Genomic DNA, 23,669 nt, shown 5'->3' on the forward strand with positions numbered 1-23,669 from the left:
AGTTCCTACCAAATATAAAAAAGTAACTTAATATATTCACGTGATTATCTCTGACTCAATGATAGATGGTGCTTTTTTGTTCGAGGGTGGTCGAGTTGCTGCAGTAGGTGCTGCTTGTGGTGAATACTCAAATCAACGGACTGACTGTGTCCACATTGTTATACACAATATCACAGCTATTGTGGCGACACAGATCACAGCATCAGTTGGTGATTGATGGTTTGACTGAAGTCAGATGAAACAGATCTATTTCTATAGTAATTAACCAACAGATGGCCAACACCTCCATTATTCAACAAATGTCTCATATTGCGTTTTTTATTAATGCATACACACAGAAACACACACAAACATGCACACACAAACGCACACGCACACACACACACAAATGCACACAACCCCTTTGGGCCAAGTTGTAACATTTTTCTCTGTACTGAAATTGTCAACAAGATTTCATAGTCTGTCTTAAAAACAAACATTAAACTTCTGCCAATTCGATAGAACAAAGTATGACAAATTATACAAGTGGTTGGCTGTAAAAACATTTGAGGTATTGACATATGTTACGGTAACTGTTGTAAAGACCTCAAATTTACAAAAAAAAAAAAAAAAAAAGAATTTTCCCTTTCAGTTCAGTATTCCCTGCAGTTTTCCTTTTGCGTTTAGCCTACACGGCCATCAAAGCCGTACCTCTTAAAACATCTCCAAAAAGCCCACGCGCTGTTCTGCTGTCAATCCAAACAAGACTAAGAGACTAAGAGAAGAAGACAGTGATAACGAGGCAACAGTCTTCACCACATGATGAAACTGTGAGGGTTTCACAGCTTATCACATAGTGGGATTTACTTGTCACTCAGCTCTGAGTCCTTGTTATAAGCCGGAGCTGTTTCCTCCTAGCTGACAACCAATGGCAGACAACCATCTCCAATCTCCTCTCAGACTAAAACGTACTGTTATGGTCTCCCAGGCATGACAGACAGAAAAAAGAAGGACTAGGATCAACTTAGACTGGCAGATGATAGAAATGAGAGTGAAAGGCTATTCCGTTAAGCCTCATGTGCACAGCAGAGGAGAGAGAATTCAATAACCCTGTTATATGAATTTAGAAAACACTTAAAAGCGTATTAGTAGGACATCATACACCACCCACACTGCACTCAGACCTACTAATATAACTTTTGTTCTTTTGAAGGTAAAGGAGGATTTAATGGATGGTGAAATATTGAGGATCTTTGTCTTTGCTGTAATTAAGGAACAACAGACTACACATTCATGTAGCAAACAATGACAAGCATGAATGCATCCTAAAAGCCTTGAAAAAAAAAGCCATTTTGGTACTTTTTTTTTTTTTTTTTGCATGAGAATAACCTCCACACATTGTACACTGTGCTGAGTGTGGCAATGCAGAATAAAAAAATGATTAAGACATTAAAAGATCACAACCCGCCCAAAAACTCCCTCTCCCTCTCCTTTATGGATGGACACAAACACATGTATTTTACGGTTTCCTGCAAATGCATCTTTTTTTTAAATACCAAAATGTCGTCTCATAAGGATGGCACAGACGTCTTTTAACAAGTTTTTTGATATGTCTTTATATGGTTAGCAGTTTCATTTTATTCAAACGGTCAACGTGCATCTACCGAAGATGCGCAGTTACTCCTAGACTATCAACAAACTATCTAATAAAATTCATTTGACAAAAGAGTCAAGATAAGTGCTAACATTAGGGTTTAGGGACAAGGTAAGAACAAACTGAAATTTACAAATAAATTTAAAGTTATGATTAAAACTAGGGTATGGGTTTATAATTAGGCATAGACTATAAGTATGTTGAAAGTTTGGGGTAGGTTTGGGGCTAGGGGTAGGTTTGGGGTTACAATGTAGTTATGGTGATATTACTAAATAAACGGTTAAAAATGACTTAAACATTTACAGACAAACTACAAATAAAACATCTCTAGAATAAAACAAGGCCATTTCATGAGAATCACTTGTTTGTGGTTTTAAAGCTTTAAAGCAATGCTAGAGCTCTGTTGAGTTTTTACTAACCTGTTGGTGAAGACTTTGCTGTAGTTGAACACCTGGATCTCCAACATCTCATTTCCATCCACCTTGCTGGCAACTGGCCATCGAAAAGCCTGGAAAAGACACATTATAATTCGCACAAAATGGGCTTGTTTGTCCTGACTGGAGAAAAGTTGACAAGAAATCAGGGTGAACAGGTGAAAAACAGAAGGGGAAAAAAAATTAGCCAAGCCATATACACATTTACCAATTTACCAGTTTCATGATTAACTTAACAAAAAAAAAAAACAAAAAAAAAAAACAAAAAAAAAGGAACACTAAAGCCAGTAGCTAAAATTAATTAGAAATTCCATTATGCTTTAATTGGATACTCTAAAGATAAGATGCAGTGCAGTAAATTGGTTTTAATCACAGAGCAGAAAATTAAAAAAAAAAAAAAAAAAAAAGATAAAACAGAGGGATTCTGCGTTCCTTTGACGTCCTGGACTGTTGCTTTAATTAGATCAGGAATGGCGTAATTTTTGGGCTGACAAATTAAACTGACAATCGTTTCTTCCTACGTTAAATTAGGTCATTTGCCAATAATCAGTCAGATTAAGTTATACAACATCAGTGATGTGTTCCATCATTGAAAACAAACAGCATAATATTAAGCTCACAGAATAAACATTTGGCTTCTTATAAACCAATATAATCTTGAACACAAGTAAATGAATTAGTTTTGCCAATGAAAAAGTTAATGGCCCCTCAAATCAGACTGGACTCACGGAAAACGGGAGAGCAGAGAATGCCTAGAGGAAGTCTAACGCTACGTTAAATTCTTCTCGTTTTTTTTACATGACTACTTCAGATTTACATGTCTGTCAGCGGAAATTCCTCCTCACACCTACGGGCCACTGTTTTCAGTCATGTCATACGTATTTATTTTATTAACACATAAATTCATGCGAGACTGAAGCATAGCAAATGGAATATGTATCCAAACCAGGAGTTCAGGCTATCTTCGATCTTGTGAGATGAGATCTTCACCTCGACAAATTCATGTGAAGGATAGCAAGGGACTAATTTGAATCTGCAGTGAGAGGTTACTTTAGCATGTATAACTGCGGTGTTAGTTTAGGTTGGTATGTATATCTCCAGGGTGAGTTCAGGTTGGTAGGAATAACTGCAGTGTGAGTCAATCTATAGAATGAGCTCGGTGCTCAGGCATATTACTGCTCAGTGGGACTTCCCTACTAGCACTCAGATCCTCTCCACATCGGCACTGCAACACTCTGCAGTACTGGCATTACTGGCATAGCAGCCACACTGACAACACACTTGAACACACACCTCTCTCTGTCTCTCTGTCTTGCTCTTGCTCTCATTCTCTCTCTCTCTCTCTCTCTCTCTCACCCCTCTCTCTCACACACACACACACACGCACATACACAGAAATGTACCAGTGTACCACATGGCAATGTACCACACATATCAATCCATACACTTTAACGAAAATAACATTGTCTCATAAGAAAAAAAAAAGAAGGAGTGTGTGATTTCTCTGTGGGAAACAGAAAGAGAGAGAGCATGCTGCGTTGTTGTGCGGCCATGCAGGAGCCGTGCTGAAGAGCACGCTTCAGCCAGATCAGGAGGAATAAACGTTTTTCATTTGGGTAGGCGAGTCTGAACCGATCTATACATGAACAGAAATCCATTCTATTCCACCCTCTCACATAGTGAAATCAATGTCCTAATCTTTAAATGTCAAGTAGAGAAAGCACCACAATTAAGAGATTATAGAACGTTAACGACGTGTTCTAGACACAAATAATGAAAACACAAAATGAATTTAGTTATGCGCTACAATAAAGAGAGGGGGAGAGAAACTCTAAAAAAAGATTTTCTAGTTCTCGTTGAGTTGTAATGAGAGCCAGTTTAATGAGCAGCAGGAATCTATGAGCACAAGAGACTTCACCTGAAAGAACTCTGACTACACACTTGCACACACAACTCTCTGTGTCTTTCTCTCTCTGTCTCTCTCTCTCTCTCTCTCTATACACACACACACACACACACACACACACACACACGCTCAAACACAGGAGGAAAGGAAGAGGGATCTTTACTGATATTAGTAGCCTTAGGGTTGGTAGGGGAAATATTGCATCACAGTGTGATGTTAATGTAATAGAGAGAGATTTTGAACAGCACATGTTCACATTAAAGAAAGTGACATTCTGTGAGCTCCAGGCTGATTTCACTCCAGAGAGAGACCATTTAGCACACTCACCTTCTAAGTTCTCCCACTCTCTAGCCTTCTTTCTCTCTCTCTCTCTCTCTCTCTCTCTCTCTCTCTCTCTCTCTTGCTCAGAAACACACACACATACACACATATTGCAAAATTCAGACACACAAGTACAACTGAAGAGCAAGTAAACTCCATTATATGAAACACTGCAGGAAACAAACACACACGCACACACACACAGACACACACACACACACAGACACACACACACACAAACACAGACACACATAGTCACAAGCATACAAAATTAAATAGCGGGGGCAATCTAAAGCCTGGTATTGGCGATGAGCCCCCCCATAGAGTCCCATTACAGAGACATTAAAAACCATCCATCTGTCTGAGTGCTGTTCTCTTCACAATGTGTATCAATGGTATCAGTAGAGATTTACACTTCAACAACAGAGAGTGTGAAAAGAGAGAGAGAGAGTAAAAAGGCTAAGCTACCCAGTGTATTGGATTATGAACACACACAGTTCCTACAACACTGTTGAATTTAATCGGAGGGGTGTGGGCAGCGGAAGTACAGTGTGTGCGTGCGTGCGTGCGTGCGTGTGTGTGTGCTGGTAATGAGGAGACTGGATCAGAATTGCACACTCAGCTCCTCCTCCTGTCTGACTGAGCTGGGCTTTCCCAGGAGTCTCGACACTCCATCTCATAGTCCCACAGCTCTGACAAGACTTATTTAGGATGTGTTAATGAGGGGAGAGAGAGACAGAGAGAGACAGAGAGACAGAGAGACAGAGAGAGAGAAATGGTTGCATAAGTGGTACTTCTCCTACTAATTCTGTAACTGAGAGAAAGAGTGAGTTTTACACACAAACCCTCTTTTGGACAGCTTCTGACCCTAACAAAGCCCATACACACACACACACACAGGATCAATAAAGAGGGGACATCTAATATATCCCTGATGGCATGAAAAAAATATTCTTTTTTTTTTTTGCTTTTTCAATCTCTTCTGCAGAACATCGGAACATAAGTCACTCCATATCATATAAAGGTCATGTTATCTTTAATAAAAGAATATTGATCAAATCCAGTAAAACTGGAAATGACAGCACAGTTTTCTAACCCCAGGACATTATGTTATTAGGGGGGTTGAGTATTAAAGCCACAAAGCCACAAAGCCAATTTATTATTTTATTGACAGCATCTCTACTCAAATCTTCTGGAAATATGGCTTTTTTTGTTGTTGTTGTTCATTTTTAATGAAAAGTGGTATGCTGATGAAGCACCATGCTAATATGACTCTGAGAGCTTCAGGTCTGAATGTGCCTGTGCTTTAGCGCCACCATCAGACTAAAGACTGTCTACAAACTTTATAGCCATTAATGTCCGTCATGACGTTTTGACCATCAAAACCAAACCTCAATGGACGATCACACTCAGGCTTGTATCACTGTTTATCTGAACATCCCTCTTTTTGTTCAACATAACATGGACATCTTGCTTCTACAGATGCAAAATAACCATATTTTCATCTTTTTCTGCGCCTGCAACATGATATGGCATTTCCCATGGGTGTTTTTAGTTGTCATGGAGATGACCTCCTGGTTGACATTTTAATATTAGCCTTGCCAAGTTCAGATAACCAACTAGAATTCCTGTAAGCAAATGCAACTAGACAGCCATATATGTGTTTCATATATGTCACAGCATGCATTTTAAACACACACATACTCACACACACACACACTTTTTCAAGTTATAATACAGACACATTTATAAAATACATTACAATGGTAGAACGGCTTTCAAAAACCAGCTTTGTTTCACGCACGCAGAGAGATTTACATACAAACATTGTATAGGATAAGTTCAGTGGTTCTGTGTGATGGTATGTAAAGTAAAAGTTTTCTTTACTAGAGTCAGACAGTAAAAGAATCCAAGGCACTGTCTTTGAGAAGCCTTTATTTTATCGGGCTGTCCCTAACAGCAATGACAAAATCCGAGAACAATGTGGGGGAGAGTTGAGAGACTTCTGCATGGACCTTTAAGCACGATAACCTGATGTCGCTCCAGAGTGTAAACCACATGAGAGAAAACAATAACTGTGATTCTGTCTTGATGAGTTAAATGAGTAAATGGAAACGTACCACGTACTCTTAATGTTTCAAGCAAAAATGAGCTGCCACCCACTCGTAGTGGCATTTTTTTCTGAATGACACAGATTTGCTGTTTATCTTATCTTTACAAATGAAGAGGCAGCGAAGCACTTAATTATTCCTCCGCCACCACGCCCACCCCTCTCCTCTCACTCCCTATTGCCTCCTTCTCCCTCCTTCTCTCTCTCTCTCTCTCTCTCCCTACTCCCTCCCTCTAGCCTGCAGGGTAATTGCCTATATGAGCTAGTTAAGTGATGACAGGTAATGTCTAGGAACAGTCAGAGCAGTCTAAAAAGATTCATTAAAAATGAATACAATCCCCATGATACAAACTGACCCATAGCAAGAGTCAATAGAGAGACAAAAGGTTAACTTAGAAAGACACATAAATTCACACACACACACACACACACACACACTCTTACTACCAGTTCACCCATTCCATTGTCTGATAATTGGAAAATTATTGTTTTTGAGGGGTTTTTTTCTCTTGAACAATTTTATATAGTTTATTACCGCTTTGCTGAGTTATTGAAGTATCCACTGTAGTGTAAAGTCCCACTGATTGGAAATGATCAAAGCAGGTGAACTCTGCGTGGTGTGGTGGATGGTGAGCTCTCTGTACCATCTCTATAGCATAGTTTTTATGAGTCATTTGGCAGAAAAATCTGCACCATGTAGATAATGGGGTTTTTTTTCCTGAAAAGGAAAAAAGAAAAAAAAACACATCGTGGCATAAGCCAATGGAGAGAGACACTGCAGTGTAAGAGAAGAGAGGAACAGGGCAGGATGGAGACAGAAGGCAACATAGGCTAGAACAAGAAACAGTCAGATAAAAACAGAAAGGGAGGAGAAGAGAGAGAGAGGGAGGAAGAGAGAGAGAGAGAGAGAGGGGGAGTGACTGTTGGATATGATGGGAATATGGTGGGGGTGGGGGTAGAAACAGTGAGAGTGAGAAAAAGCAGCAGAAACATTATGAATGCAGTTTAATATTTCTAGTGTTTCTTATGGGTACCATATATTATGTGCATTAGAGTTTGTATGCAATTGTCTGTGTGTGTGTGTGTGTGTGTGTGTGTGTGTGTGTGTGTGTGTGAGAGAGAGAGAGAGAGAGAGAGAGAGAGAGAGAGAAAGAGAGATGCCAAACGAGGATTCTGAACCTATTAAATATTGGATTGGGATTAAGGTCCATAATATTTATATTATGGGGGTTTCCTGTCAGTCAAATCTTAGTATCTCCCTCTGAAGAACTAGACTAAAAGCACAAGCCCTCCTTGCTTTAACATGCATTAGGACTTAATAATTCAAGAGACAAGCATCTGCTCTCTCTCTCTCTCTCTCTCTGTCTCTCTCTCTCTCTCTCTCTCTCTCTCTCCCTCGTTCATTTTACCGTATTCTCTCGGCAATTCCCTCTGAGACACAAATATATATACATGTAATGCACACATACACACACACATACACACACACACACACACACACACACACACACACTCTCTCTCTCTAATGTATCTAATGTATGCTGCCCATAAGAAGTGTACGTGCTGTGCTCTGATTCTCATATCAAACTGCATGCCTAATAGGGCTGGTCTGAAGAATCTTCTCTCTCTCTCTCTCGCTCTCTCCCGCTCTCCCTCGCTCTCTCTCGCTCTCTCTCTCACTGCTGTTACCCCCTTTCTCTTTTACCCTACCCCCAACTACATTCCCATCACTTCCAACTGTCACTCCAATCTCCCATCTCTCTCTCTCTCTCCCTCTCTCTCTCTAAATCTCTCGCTCCATCTCACTCAGGTGATACAGGTGTCTCCTTCTCCTATTTTTGTCCTTATTTGTGGTAATCTCACTGTACTTTGTTTTTGTATGTCCTCTAGTACTTCTGTGACCATACTACTCTGCTCCTCTCCACCCTCCACTCTGACACATCAATGAATCAGTCTTCAGGACGGTTTCTTGATAAAAACTGTTGCAGGTACACAGAGCATTGACCTACTATTGATTACAACAGGGACAACACATCCACTCTAATCGCTGAAAAGCCAGCATGACTTTAATCTCATGTGGATGCTTTACTAGCTCAGCGGCAAGAAGGTGTATAAGATAAACCTAAAGCTAAATCAAGCTTATCAGAAAATCAGAGAGGATTATTTGTGATGTACATTATGTCTTCTGTTAACCTATTTTCCCATGTAGTCACGGAAATCTGACCAGATTTTGTGCAAACCGACACACTACAATCCTACTACAGTCTCTTAGAGGAGAAACCAGCCCAGCCAGATTCACTGTACAGGCTGAAACCCATTGTCATCAACAAACAACATCTCTCTCGCTCTCTCTCTCTCTCTCTCTCTCTCTCTCTTTTACTTTTCATCTATATATCTGAACCACAGGCATCTATACAACTCATTAAAGCCATCAAATCAACAGTCACACCTGATCTTCATTTCATTCTGGTCTCAGGTTATTGTTCACTACACATCACACAGGCACAGAAGGACCCTGGATATACTCTGCTAATGGTAGACATTAGTAATGTAATTATGAACAATCATAGTTACGTCAACCCAAAGAGCTTACAGAGTTTAACAACAAACAACATATGGAATATACTGTCTATTTTGAAAACGCTGAATAAGACTTTATTATGTAATGAAAAGAGTAGTATGACACAATACAATAACCATTTTGCCCACCTCATTTGCGTATAAATAGCTTGGACCGGCCTTGATTGGAGCATACGAAGGTAGAGAGAGAGAGACAGTTTTATGAGGGTTGTTATTGTGGGAGAAGTGGCTATGGTAATTACCCCAGGCTTGGCTGAGCCCTGAGGAGCACACACAGTAACTGGAATTATGCAGTGAATAAGAGAGGGAGTCTTAGGCGGGAACGACAGAGCAGGGACGACAGATTCCCCTCAGAGACGACAGCCTGTCTCACTGGTACGTGCACTCACTGAACAGTTTAATTGTTTCAATGTTTCTGCATTGAAAACTGAAGCTTTTCTTTGCCAAAGTAATAAAAAAGTCACAGAAAGATGTTACCGTAACAGATGTGGTGATGACCACACACAAGTCAATAGAAAATAAGTTATTCTGGAGGCCAATTTCATCTCTAGATTAGAGATCATCTCAGAGTAGGGCATTTCAAATGAGATGTTCCTGTTTTTTGCTGTTGTTTGAAATTAGCCATAGTTGGTCTTGTTTTTGACGTGTCAGTAGCCTATTTGAAAAGGAAACTTACTCACAAAAAGTACTGAGTCACACCTGAGACCCAGCAATTGTTTTGTCTTTGCTCAAGAAAGCTCCTTCGAGAACAAACCCCACTGTAAACTCTACTGATGTGTTGGTGACAAGATGACATTTCATAGGAAGTGCTCACTGATTGGCATGTCCTGTAACAGAAGTGCTGTCGAAAGACATGACGTGATTGGATATGTGTGATGTCACGTGACAAGTAACGTGTCAGAACCTGTATCGGTTTTGAGCCAATCAGGACAGCCGTCACGTGGAAAAAGAGCAAAGGCCCTTACAGAGTCTATCCCGTCTGTTTGGGGGGAGCATGGAGGGACACTGGCATTTTATAATAGTATATAGCTATGAACTTGGGGGGGGGGTGTTTGGTGTTGTTGTTTTGCTTGGATTTGTTTTGTTCTGTTTGGTATTCACATTCTGGAAAAGACCATTCTCATTCCTTTAAGAGTTGTGAGAAGATCAGAATCTCAACACTGCAGAACAATACAGGATTCCCTCTGGGTTCTCAACACTGGATTCCCACTGGTAAAATAAGACCGCATAAACAAAAGAGGAAAAGACAGATTGCAAGAGTGATGTAAGGCTGTGTTTTTCAATTCATTCCTCAGAATTCATTCCTTTCCACTCTCCTAGCACTTTTCTCTCACACTCCTGCAATAACCTGTTTGTCTTAATTGGTCCACAGAGTAATACTAACCTGTCCAAGTCTGAATCAGGTCTGTTCTGTTCAGATCCAAACTGAAAAATGTACAGCACAGGCTGACCCTGAGGTTTGGGGTGAAAAACACTGATATAATTTAATGTCCATTTATTCATTCAACTATTTATTATCCCACATAATTATATATGCTACTCAGCTATCGCACTCTACCCGATAAACGTCTGAACTCAAACACAAGGGCTGATTTACTGAACACACCAACATGGGCGATGTTTCACCAAGAAATGAATGTGCAGTAATGGGACGTGTGACACGAATACCATTTTACATGTCATCTCCTAAAGGTAATCATAAAAATAAAAAATAATGTGCATATGTATGTCATCCCCTATGATTAATTATAAAGAAAACCACGTCAGTAAAGGGGCTCTGCAAATGATGTCAGGGCTTGACATATATAAACTATATTTCATCACTGAAAGCTTGAAGTGTTCATGGAACATGAGTGCAAGCATGGTTCAGTGTTTGTAAGAATAACATTAATGTGAGTCAGTTACATGAGCTGGTTATGTACGTGCTGTGAATCTTGCCTGAGGCGGTTTTGTATCTGTTGCGTGATGTGTTTTGGCGGGTGACCTCGGACCGAGTGAACAGTCCTGAGCTGTGCTATTAGCCAGGATACTTATTTTATTAATGAACCACAGAGGAGGGGAGAGGAGGGGAGAGGAGAGGAGAGGAGAGGAGAGGAGAGGAGAGGAGAGGAGAGGAGAGGAGAGGAGAGGAGAGGAGAGGAGAGGAGAGTTGGTAGGCTAGCAGTGCCATGCAGCATTTGAGTATTTGAACATTTGTAAAATGTCCACTAATGTTTTTAGCTACAATTTTAGTGTTTTATCATTATTCACTCAGTGAGGTTTCAAATCACCTCTTAAGGAAACTGGACGTATGTGTCTTGCCTACAGGATGTCACAGTCCTCTACATTAGCACTTTTTAGTATTGCTCGTAATGTCAAATTTGATTTCAAACAGGTCTCTCTTTCCTTCACATGCTGACATACTGAACCGACAAATCTTTAGCTGTTTGCTTCTTTTCTTTTTCTGTTAGTTAATGAGTGTGTGTGTGTGTGTGTGTGTGTGTGTGTGTGTGTGTGTGTGTGTGTGTGTGTGTGTGTGCGCGTGTGTGTGTGTGTGTGTGTGTGTGTGTATGTCTATGTTTTACTTATCCCTCCTAATCTACTCAAGACAAATTTCCTCTGAAAGCAACACTTAGTCTCCTCTCTTAATCAAAAGGGGACTTCCCCATTGTTAGCAAAACATTTTAACAGCAACACAACAATAGCCTAAAAGGAGTCATAGTTCGTATTCTGGACAAAAAGGAAAATAACACTGTATAAAGCAAGACTGAATTTTACTCAGTTTAAATGCTCTAATGAGTCATGAGGCAAGCCACATGACAACTACTTCCAATGATTTTTTTTACATCATAATGTAAAGTACACCCACTGTTTTAGATTAGATGTTATTATAATCTCTATTACTAATGCAATATGAATGTGTGTATGTTAGACTACATATCTCTCTCCAGCACACACACACACACACACATTCACAGAGGATTACATGACCAATTCAGAGAAATGATATTTACTTGAAAATGAATAAAGAAACAGATGTCAAACAAAATAGAGTCTGATGATCTAGCTCCCCTCTCTAGGCCTTCGCTGCTGTGTGTCTTCACACACTAGCATTTTGCCTTCAGAGTAAATTAAGCTGGATCTGGGACATTTACCACACAATTTAAATAGGATTTGCTCAGAGCAAGAGCAGATTCTGGAGGGTTAACATGCCACGCTTGGCCAATAGAGACCTGAAGAAAAGGTGGATTTTAAAAGAGAGGAAAGCAGTAGCATACCAGAAAACATAGACTGAGTAATCTTTGCATGGTGCATTTGGAGATCAGCAGGAAGCAGCCATGTGAAATGTGAAGTGTGTTGGCATGGTCGTATCCTTGACTGCTCCCTTGCCCCAGTGGAGCAGAACAAAGTGAATATATAAACTTTCATTCTATAGCTTCAGAAGACAAATTCTGGGGGTGGCAGAACAGAAACGCGGGTAATCTTGCGCTGTGGGAGACACACTTGATAGTGAGGATTCCTCAGTGCCTGCATCTCTTTGACCTTTTTTGAGGAAGGAACTTGTGGCATGAGGGCCTGTATCATTTTCTGCATACTTAGTGACCACTCCAAGCGATGAAAAACACTGTTCCTTATTAGACTGCTCTGCGCTGCCAATGCACCTTAACCATCATTCTTTATTATGTATTCTCTGACTTGTCAGTATTCATTGTTTGTTTATTCTCCCTTATACACTGTATTATCACTCTTTATTTGTGTTTACTTATCTTATTCTGTATTTCTTATCTAATGCTTTTCTTCTGCACTGCCGACGCACCTTGACCTTTATTCTATTTTTTATGTATTCTCTCACTTTTCAATTTTTAATTCCTTTATTCTTTGATTCTTTGTTTATTTTCCCTTATACGCTGTATCATCTCTTTTTATTTGTTTTTATTTATCTTATTCTGAGTTTCGTATCTAATGTTTTACATGCTTTGTGTGAAGCACACTAAATGGCCTTGTGTACAAAATGCGCCACATAAATAAACTTGCTTTGCCTTGCATTGCCTCAGACTATGTTTTTTGCTGCCTCCCTCCACTCGTGGTAACACGACCAAACGCCCAAACGCTCAAATGCCCTGTGGCACAGTCGGTTGATCAGCTCTCCTCTCTGCGCCTCTACTGAATGCCTCATTAATAAGATCATTGTCCTGGATCAGAGTCAGTAGGGAGCAGGACTTCTCACATCCCATGAACTAACATGACAATCATAATTCCATTATACTGTAGATATCACACTCTCCGAGACAAGTTTCACAACACAGACACAACTGCTTTTCATAACCTTTGTGCCAGAAATAACATACTGTTCTTTTAAATCTGTTTTCTGATCATCTTTGTGTTGTTGTTCCATAGACACTTCAAGGTCTTATGAACCAAATCTATATATTTCCTTTGGTAATTTGAACTTAAAGATGTCTGTGCTAGCTGCCTTAGCCAGGTCTGCCACTCAGTGGCCCATAGATACTGTTGTTTTAACATAGATAGGCTACTTATGAGTGTGTTAAGCAGTTAGGGTCTTTAATATGATTTTAATTGATTAAAATAGGTGCATGGATATTTGACATATGAATGAAAATTGGGATAGTTAATCACGCTTAAATTGTCTTCATTTAATTAGCCTAATTAAAAATGACAAGACAGTTGAACCCAGGTTGAACACGATCTGTAATGGTTTAGCTGACATATGACATGTTTTATATTTGTTAGCGCTGCATCTGCTACAGTTACATCTTCAGTTAAATCTACAAACACAAAAAGAACAAAAACAAAACGAAACAAAAAAAAACAAAAAAGAAAAGCTGTCTGACTGCAACGAGATTCTAATCTAGAATAAACACAGACTTTTATCATTTTCATTGACGTATGACACATTACTGACAAACTGGCTCAGATAAATGTGCTGTTGAACAGAGAACAGAGAGAGAGAGAGAGAGACAGCGGGTGCAACCGACATGGTGTTTTCCAGTGCAAATGTGAACAATCTGTTTCATAATGTTGGTGAAATTTACTAACATAGTTACAAAATTACAGAGAACCCCCTAAAACTTTTACCATGTGTGAAATGCGGTTTAACCACGCTTTTATCTCAGCCGACGCTTGTTGACATTTTTATTTACGATCGTTGCTAAAAAAAAAAAAAAGATGCTAATAAAATCTTTAACTTTCTCCGGCGCCTTCTCACTCGGTTAAACGAGAACAGCAGTGAGCTGTGACTGGAAGACAGAGACTGACAATTAAACTCAACAATAAAACCCAATGGAATGAATCCAACCTTTCATCTGTTATTATTGCTTAAAGGTAAGACAACAATGGTGAAAAGATGAAAAAAAAAACTGCTGAACCTTTTCTTTCAGTGTCACAGTTCAGCAATCATTGTGACTTGAGAGTGATAATGAAGGTAATAAAAAAGAAGAAAAGGATCTAACCTGTTCAAATCTGGCCTCATCTTCACAACCCTCCAGCACCCTGCTGTAGAATGACAGACCTAGGGACAGATCAAAGGTCAAAAAGTCAATAGGGTCACAGTGTGAGAGAGAAAAAAAAGAATCGTGATAAAATTACATTACTCTTACATTGGTGTCAGAATTTCTATTAGCCCGCATCATACAGCGGTAATGAGCACCTATACGAATGGTTTTCTGTTATATGCTATCTTTGGCTTGTAAAAAACCTCCCCAAGACCGGACATCACACGGATAGCTGGTGTTGAAGGAGAGGAAAGGAGAGCTGTACAAAGTTAGTTGTTCAAATGATTAACATAAAGTATGAGCTAAGCTCTCCTTATATACTACACGGCAAATATGCAGCCCAGAGTTTGGAAAATTCCAACCATTAAACCACATACATAAACATGATTTCCCATGATTTTTAGAACTATGTATAAAAAAGATGTGGTGGCTATTCTAAATTTAACAAAGGAGAACAGAAGTACACTCAGCTAAAACATATCTGTGTCTATGAAATGTCACTCTTATCTGCAGATGGTATTGCTTTGTCCTTCAACACATGTCAACTGTCTCTACAAATGGTAATAAGAGTAAAATACATGTTAGCAGTGACAGCATAAAAATAAAATACTTTACCAAGCCATACCTTGCAAAGTTTACGAATGTCAGAGAGACTGCTTAGTTCAAACAAATCAGCGCATGTACACTCAAACACACACATCACCCATTAGTGTTATCTATGTAAATGGGGTATTAAGCTGTCTCCTGTTACATAAATATTTTTGTGGATACAGACAGTTCGATTGTAATTTTATGTGAGAGGAAACCATCCTGCACAAGCAAACAAGCATACCCACCAGACATCTTCTTATGAGAAGTTATAAAGGGGATTCAGATGATGATGTCCTGTCACAACCTACATTGTACCAGTGGACACTACACTACACTGCAGACTGTGAGGTACATTATACCACACACTGACAGAACTCCAAGACTCTTGATTGCACCAGAGGACTGACTGTCATACTCACCAGCACAGTCAGTATAACAGACAACAGGACATCAGGCACGCCACATTACTAAACTAGAAACGTACAAACTCTCACACAGACAATACCGTCAAATTTCATGAAGTTTGAATGCGGGTGCAAATAATACCACGGAAGATTTATACATTCTTCACCCGTACTCTAGCTCAGCTCTAAACTATTCCAAACTTTAATCCAATCCTTATGTCACTTAACTTCAACGTTAACCCACACGTTTACGTCCCGTACTCGTAAAGCCAAACCCTTACCTCATCAAACCTCGACTCAAACCCTAACATTTCTCTAACTACATTCCCTCCTCAAGCCTGGCCTCCCCTATTTCTGTCCCCTTTACCTGTGTTACCTGTGTGTCTGACCTTAAAAATCTCACACACTCAAGCCTGGCCTCCCCTATTTCTGTCCTATTACCTGTGTTACCTGTGTGTCTGACCTTAAAAATCTCACACACTCAAGCCTGGCCTCCCCTATTTCTGTCCTATTACCTGTGTTACCTGTGTGTCTGACCTTAAAAATCTCACACACTCAAGCCTGGCCTCCCCTATTTCTGTCCTATTACCTGTGTTACCTGTGTGTCTGACCTTAAAAATCTCACACACTCAAGCCTGGCCTCCCCTATTTCTGTCCTATTACCTGTGTTACCTGTGTGTCTGACCTTAAAAATCTCACACACTCAAGCCTGGCCTCCCCTATTTCTGTCCTATTACCTGTGTTACCTGTGTGTCTGACCTTAAAAATCTCACACACTCAAGCCTGGCCTCCCCTATTTCTGTCCTTTTATCTGTGTTACCTGTGTGTCTGACCTTAAAAATCTCACACACTCTATTTGCTCTCAGAGCTCTTCTAACTCAAAGTTAAATTAATATCACTCGTGCACACACATGCACACACACACATGCACGCACACGCACACACACACAAAAATACACACAGCTGCTGTACTCTTTGCTTTGTGTACCCAAGCTCCCTATGGGGGAGTATTAATAATAGCCATTGTTCAGTGCTTGTTTAAACTCCCTAGTTTGTGTGTATGCACGTGTGTGTGCCTATAGAATATTCACCAGAGCTCTGAAAACAAGTGGAATCCATACACTATCCCACCTACACCAACTCACACTTTCCACACACACGTGCACGCATACACGCTTGCACACATGGACACACACACACACACACAGGCACACATATATATGCAACCGCACATTAAAAAAGAAGATAAGGAAGAATCCTGCCAACACCATGCCATGGTTCCTTACAAATACACAATTCACTGTGAGTTTGTTCAGAGATTTATATCTAATTATTTTCACTGATTCTCAGGAACAGAGAATGATCATAAGAGAAGTTGTAATGGTATCAGTTTCCCCATCAGTAAAAGGAATTTTAATCTGGCCAGTCAATTAGGTCTTTGAGAACAGAATTACACACAATAATTTATGCACAACTTCAAGAGCATCAAACAAAAGCTCAGAGATTAAATATAAATATTTCCACACTGCTCTCGTTTTGGCAACCGCATAAATAGAGGGCAAGAGAGAGAAAGAGGTAAGGAGAGGAGAGAGAGAGAGAGAGAACACTCATAGCAAATGTTTTCAGGTGAGCATCAAAGCAATTTTCACAGAGATTCAGAACAGAGATAATATTTAAAACATTCATTTGTCACTTGAGAATGTTTTCTAACTTTAAAAGATAAAGTAAAAAGGAAGGAGAAGAAGGTGGGGTGAGAGAGAGAGAGAGAGAGAGAGAGAGAGAGAGAGAGAGAGAGAGAATGTGAAAAATGCAAGTAGAAGAGCGATAAACAGCATTTAAACCACACAGTCAGTGAAAATTAATCACAACCAAAGTGATGGTCCCATTTGGTTGGAGTGATAATATTGGGCTAATTTGTATTTCATTTTTATATTGCACTGTGATGGAACAGAGAGATCAAGCATTTAACTGACCTAGAGGCCATTTTCCTCCAATAACCATTAGAACCCACCTGACAGTAGCTGCAAACCATCACTGTGGATCATTTTAATTCATACTTAATCCAATATAAACCACTGAAAACTAGTTTTTAGTTTCTAAATGTGAGGCAGAGAAGTAAAATAAAGCAGGACTTAAAACTGTTTTATCACAATATGAACTGTGTTTTGTGGATTCCATGAAATATTTCGTGAGTTTATTACATTTTACTATTATTTATTTCTACATAGTTGTCTGAATTTTATGTGTTCCTCCCTCTCCTTATTGGGAAATAAGTAGTACTGACAGCAATTTAGTCAGGGAGAAAAAAAACAGAATCTCCGAACCAGAGGAGGTTGTTTTTCCCCCCCAGACTATTGGTACATCATACATCTCTCTCAATCAAGGTAGGTAGAGAATAGGCCAAGGTAAGGAAAGTACCACAGAACTCAATTCAATGCAATTCTACTAACACTGCGCTAATCAAAACTGCCTGTTTTGGATCCTCTTCACACCACTTGTGCAAAGCTATCTGACGTGTTAAAGGTGACTTCAGACCCGCTTTATGATCATTCTCCATCACACCTGACCTAACATATTACCTCACAATCTTTGACAATTGACTGGTCACATCACAAACCTTTCGATTTTGTACTTAAACCTCACGTAGGCAGAGAACCAGTTTCAGGCAAATGGATGTTAGGATAATTTGTAACATTGCAAATTCCTATTCTATACATTTAGTTCCATATCACGCAAAATCACATCCAAATTTCGGTGAACTGTAACAAAAGCTCCAGACGCGTTGATCGTGCGCGGTCTTTCATGCCACTCATCTAACCGAGCTCTCCGCGTCTTGCATCCTTTTGTCAGTCATGAATTAAACATGAGAATAGCATTCAAACCCGCAATTACCACTCCATAAAAAGCACAAAATGCATTTACATGATTAGCAAATTATACTCCTTAGATATATGTGTCACACAGTGTCGGACATTGCGGTATATAAATACATTATAACATTCAGAGTAACGTTGGACGTCGTAAGTGAGAAATTCACGTTTTTAAGCAAGGGTGATGAAATTGCTAAAGAAATTTGGTATTTTCCACCTATTTTGAGTGCAAAAGTAGCTCTCGTCGTTAGTCTGTAAGTGATGCGCGTCAGAAAGAGATTTTCACCAACTTTTCCTGCGACACAGACAAAGAGCCTGGTATCGCAACTATATTTTCTCGCAGGCAAATTCATAGCCTGTGCATCAGTGAGATCATCGTATCTGAAAGGCTATGAGTGCAATTATACCTGAACTGGTGAATTATATCATCAATTCAGATTCAGAGCAATAAACACTGAGTGTCAACTAATTACCTCTGAACGTGACTTTCGCTATTCTGTCCCCTTTCCCACGAAGCTCCGTGACCTTTTTTAGATGAACTACAAGAGCCATGTCAGTTGTGATCAAGTCCAGCACTTCAGGTTGATCGAAATATTAGATTACACAAATAAAAAACACACACATATATTTACAAAATCCTTGCATACAGAGTTTAGCGTTCAAGTCTCCAGGCACTTGTTCCTAACGCATTTCGTTCAGTTTATTCCTTCGGTGAAACAAAAAAGAAATCTTTATATTCGGTAAGCAACATCCGCTGTGTAATAGTAAAACGTGAATAATTAAAAAGCTTTCGTTTTCTCCCGTTACTGTCGGCAGCTTGCCCGCCGTGCTCTCTGTACACTGCGCTGAGAGAGAGTGTTCTACGCTGCACAAGGCAAATACGTCTTGCTTATTGTGGCCAGTAGGGGTCACTTGTGTTACTACAAGGAGATACTGCAGAATGTACAATCGCACATATCGGTACATTGTTTTGACTTTGTGCAGATAGTCAACAAGCTGATGCTTCATACACATTTATTTGAAGAAAAAAAGATCATTATTATTATTACTATTATTTTTAATAATATTAGTAGTCGGAGTAATAATAATAGTTGTAGTAGTAGTAGTAGTGGTGGCGGTGGTAGTTACGTCATTGTTTACCATAAATATGTGATTTGTAATTTACACTGTGGTCAACAGCAAATTGAACGATCGTATGTTGCCTGGCAACTCTTTATTAAAGTTTTAGAATTGCAGCAGGTAATTGTGACTGAAAGTGCGAAGGTGCTCGGCCCCAATCGCTTGTTGCTCGTGCTCTGGTGGTGAGCCCGGAGTGTCCAGCTATTATCAGGCATGGCTCTTAGCGAAAATGGGACGCAAAATAGTGCCGGCTACATACCAGCGTCCAGGATGCCTGGGTAAGAAATGTAGTAGTGTTAAAAACTATAACGGGTCATGTCTTGAAATAGAAGAGGAAGAACAAGAAGAAGAGGAGGAGGAGGAGGAAAAGGAAGAAGATTGTTGTTCTTGAAACCTCCAATCAAAATGCCTACTATTTACAATATGTATACAACAAAAATCATTAAAGAACAATACATCTGATGTCAAATTATTCATGAAACAGCTAACTGTTTGTACTACACTGTTTTGCATTATTTAAAGGTACAGCGGACATGTACCAACTATTAAGTTCCTGTACGGACAGACGTTTGGAAATGCCACTTTGAAGTATTTTCATGATTTCCGATGTGCTGCCATGGCATCCTCCACGAGCCCGCACAGTAAAGGCCGGATATTTCCAACCACCTTACCAAATGACCGAACACTCGAGACAGCCCAGAGCCCGGAGACCCGGCACCTCACCTCCTACACCACGCAGGTGAGCAAATTCGATGCAGAGTCGCCCTGAAAATATTTACAGTCTGATCATTTCTTACGTTAGTGGATGACGTTGATTTTCCTCATTAAATTAACAAGGAGTTCTCGTGAAGAAACAGTGTTATATTAGAAGGCTATCCATTAAAAACCAGCTCATTACCCACCCTGCTTTAAAGCCCAGTTGGCCTCTTATGAAGCTGGTATTCTTGGAGGTTTCATCATAACAGATGTCAAAATAACTCAGTGTTTCCTAATTGTGCTTTTATTATCAGATAGCTCAGATCAACTGAATCAAAATAAAGGTTTTTCTGACACTACCTCAGCAGGAACTCATTTGACATTTACTTCCAAAACAGTGCAACAATATTCAAAGACAGTCTGATTATATGTTTTACTGAGACTGCAGAACATATGTACCTAAAAGTAGCATACTCGAACAAGTCATGCAAACATGCCCTACATAAATATTGAAGATGAATATAGATAGTTATCAATCTTGCTTTTGGGTGAATTTTATATTGATAACATAATCCATTTGTTCTTGCCCCAAAGACAAACGCATGATATAAGTGTAGTATATGTGGGTGGGAGCCCAAGACATTGTCCAGGTCAAGCTAAGAGCACTGTTTGAGTTTCATATGAAATTCTAGACTTTGTCTAAAAGATGTTTTGGAGCTTCTGAGTAGTATCTGTGGTTTAAGTCCTGTCTCACAGAGCTGGAATTGTCCTACATCTGGGATCCATGAGTAGAACTAAGGATGTGGGACTTGAGGAGAACAGATTGCCTTGTTGTTCTCTTTCACTGTGTGCAGATGGTCACTGATGGTCAGGCACATCTGTAGTTGGGTGTCATTGTATAACTAGACTCCCTCCAAGTTTTAGAGCCTAGAAAGTTTCCTTTACGCTTTATGTGTGTACAAGCCAGGTGACTACTGCATTAGGCAAATAAGTGATTGTATAAGTAAGTGCAAATTTGAAAGGGAATGGGGATTAAACAACAAAAAACAAAAACGAATGGCCAAATTTAAATTTAAAATTTAAAGTTATATGTCTCCATTGTACCTGCTGTCACCAGTTAAGAGGGAAGTGCATGCTGCCTCAGATAATAACAATAAAATAAGATGAACTCAGTATTTACTCATTTGGCTTGCTCAGTGGCATCTAGTGTGTTTAGGAATCAAATTCAGAGCACCCCCATTTAGTGACATGTTTCTCGTAACGCTAACCACTACTCCTATCTGATTAAAAAAAAAAAAAAAGGAGGAAAAAACATAAAAAAAAACAAAACTGTTAAAATCACTGATCTCTCAAACTGCAGTGTGTGTGTGTGTGTCTGTGTGTGTGTGTGTGTGTCTGTGTCTGTGTGTGCTTCACATTAACACATCCGCTCATGTCTATTCTGTCTTTCTCTTCCAGTTCCATCAGACACAAAGAGGGAGTAATAGGGAGCTCACAAGCCCACAGCAGCCTGTCAATGCTGTTGTTAGAGAGCTAGAGAGGTCCCTTCAGGAGCCCATGTAAGAGCTACAACCCAATGACACAGCAAATAGCTAACAACACACTGCTGTCAAACTGTGGTGCGCTAGTAACTGCACCTCATCCACTTTGTTTTGGTCTGTGTCACAATGGATTCTGATAGATTTTTCATTGCATTATGTGTAATTTCATTGCATTATGTACAAATCTCAGTGTGGTCAAATGTTAATAATGAATTAAGGTGTGATTTATGTTTTAGAGTATGTTTAGAGCATAGTAGTATCATTTTCGCCCAACTGGATCCTAGGTGCCTTTGCTCGCCTGACTGATCCTAGGTCCAATCTATGCATTTTTGTCTCTCTAGTAATAAAGCACAGAAATTGAAAACGGCGCAAAAAACTATTACTTGTTAACTTTGTAAACGGTTTAAATTCATTTTTCAGTCAGTCCTTCCTTTTCCCCATGTATATGAGGTTATGTGTAGACCATTACAGTAAGGCAAAAAAACATAAAACAGCCAAGCAGTGTTTTTTGATCAGTTATGTTTCATTTCACATTGAGGAGTTTAGTGCTGAGAAAGAAACTAAAGGCAGCTAACAGATGTCCATTTATGGTCTACTAATATATAGAACAGAAAAGGGGTGTTACAAGAGGTCATGAGATAGCCTTGCATGTATCTACATGCATGAGTGTGGGCAGGTATGTAAGGAGACCAGCTGCCTGGGAAGAGTAGAAGGTATATTCCTGTGCATATATCTGTGTGCACATGTCTGTATCTGTATCTGTGTCTGTGTGTCACAGGTTGGCAATAGTCTACACACCCTGATTTACTCATTGTAACTGTATGTGCATTGTTTGTGTGTGTGTGTGTGTGTGTGTGTGTGTGTGTGTGTGTGTGTGTGTGTGTGAATGTCTGAGTGTCTTCCTGTGAGGTTTTTTTTTTTGGGGGGGGGGGGGGGGGAGGGGGGGTCTTGGGTCTCTCTGTATCAGAAGACTCTCTGCATCATTGGTTTAGTTAGAGGTCTTCTTAGAGACACAGGGACAGTGTGTTTGAGATAAAAGTTCTCTTATTTTAAATAAGGCTTGTTCTTACTGATATGCTAAGACTAAGACTGCAGTTGTGTGCTCTTTTCTCTGCGTTTGCATACATACCGTTGTGCGTTTCTCACTTAAATCCTCTAAGATGTAGTCATTAGACAGGGATTCAAAGGAAATGTACTTGAGGGTTTTAAATAAGGGAGATCCTTCACACTAATGGGCAGTCATGTAACTGCTGTGGTTTTTCTAAAGTCTTTCTGAATCTAGGGCAAACACCACAAAGTGCACCAAGTGCTCATACTGTCTCTCTCTCTCTCTCTCTCTCTCTCTCTCTCTCTCTCTGCCTTTTCCTCTTCCCTCTCTCTCTCTCTCTCTCTTTCTCTCTTGCCTTTTCCTCATCTCTCCCTCTCACTCTCCCTCTCTGCCTTTTCCTCATCTCTCTCTCTCTCTCTTTCTCTCTTGCCTTTTCCTCATCTCTCCCTCTCACTCTCCCTCTCTCTCTCTGCCTTAATTGGCTTCCTTTAGTGGCCTGGATCCAGCGGAGGCGAGTCAGTCAGGGGGGGTCCGCCGCTACCAGACCCTCCCCTCAGGAATCAGGACTTCGCTGGATGATCGGGTCATGAGAGATGTGTTCTTTGAGCGAAGATAAGCAGCACCGCCATGAGGAAAAGCACTTCAAACAGTTCTAGACTTGTGCTTTAAAACACATGATGAAAGAATAACAAGTTTCCGTGTCAGTCTATGCTTGTGACAAGAATGCTTGTCTTTTATCCCAAGTGATGCAATCTCATTCTTTGATGTAATCTTATTGGTACTCTGAACTTCAGAGTTTTTTTTGTGTAGTTGTCGTAATTGGAGATTATATACTTCACTTGTATAATCCTAGCCTCTTGATATTATTTTATCACACTAGTATTTAATACTGTCAGACTTCCAGGTCATATGTTTACTGGACAA

The 23,669-nt window shown here is 39.8% G+C and overlaps 2 protein-coding genes across 3 annotated transcripts in view; one reads left to right on the forward strand and one right to left on the reverse strand.

Moving 5' to 3' along the window:
- Positions 1-18,893, reverse strand: part of otofa (otoferlin a) — a 69,725-nt gene extending 50,832 nt beyond the window's left edge. For both annotated transcript variants that reach the window (XM_030770349.1, XM_030770348.1), the window contains exons 1-3: positions 18,815-18,893; positions 14,435-14,493; positions 2,053-2,141 (exon numbers count right to left, since the gene is read on the reverse strand). In XM_030770349.1, coding sequence (XP_030626209.1) covers positions 2,053-2,141; positions 14,435-14,493; positions 18,815-18,893 — 227 coding nt within the window. The remainder of the gene's footprint in view (positions 1-2,052; positions 2,142-14,434; positions 14,494-18,814) is intronic.
- Positions 18,894-19,673: 780 nt separating this feature from the next.
- On the forward strand, positions 19,674-23,361 carry cimip2c (ciliary microtubule inner protein 2C). The gene is made up of 4 exons (XM_030770912.1): positions 19,674-19,738; positions 19,983-20,199; positions 21,615-21,715; positions 23,238-23,361. Exons 1-4 carry the CDS (start codon positions 19,674-19,676, stop codon positions 23,359-23,361), a joined length of 507 nt encoding a protein of 168 aa, XP_030626772.1.
- Positions 23,362-23,669: the final 308 nt, after the last annotated feature.

This window comes from Chanos chanos, chromosome 4 (assembly GCF_902362185.1).
Source record: "Chanos chanos chromosome 4, fChaCha1.1, whole genome shotgun sequence".
Classification (NCBI taxonomy): domain Eukaryota; kingdom Metazoa; phylum Chordata; class Actinopteri; order Gonorynchiformes; family Chanidae; genus Chanos; species Chanos chanos.

Excerpts from the sequence above, each read along its gene's own strand:
- cimip2c (XM_030770912.1), top strand. The coding sequence starts at position 19,674 with ATGGCTCTTAGCGAAAATGGGACGCAAAATAGTGCCGGCTACATACCA. Across the intron at positions 19,739-19,982 it reads CCAGCGTCCAGGATGCCTGG|GTACAGCGGACATGTACCAA; the intron begins GTAAGAAATGTA and ends CATTATTTAAAG. Across the intron at positions 20,200-21,614 it reads TCACCTCCTACACCACGCAG|TTCCATCAGACACAAAGAGG; the intron begins GTGAGCAAATTC and ends TTTCTCTTCCAG.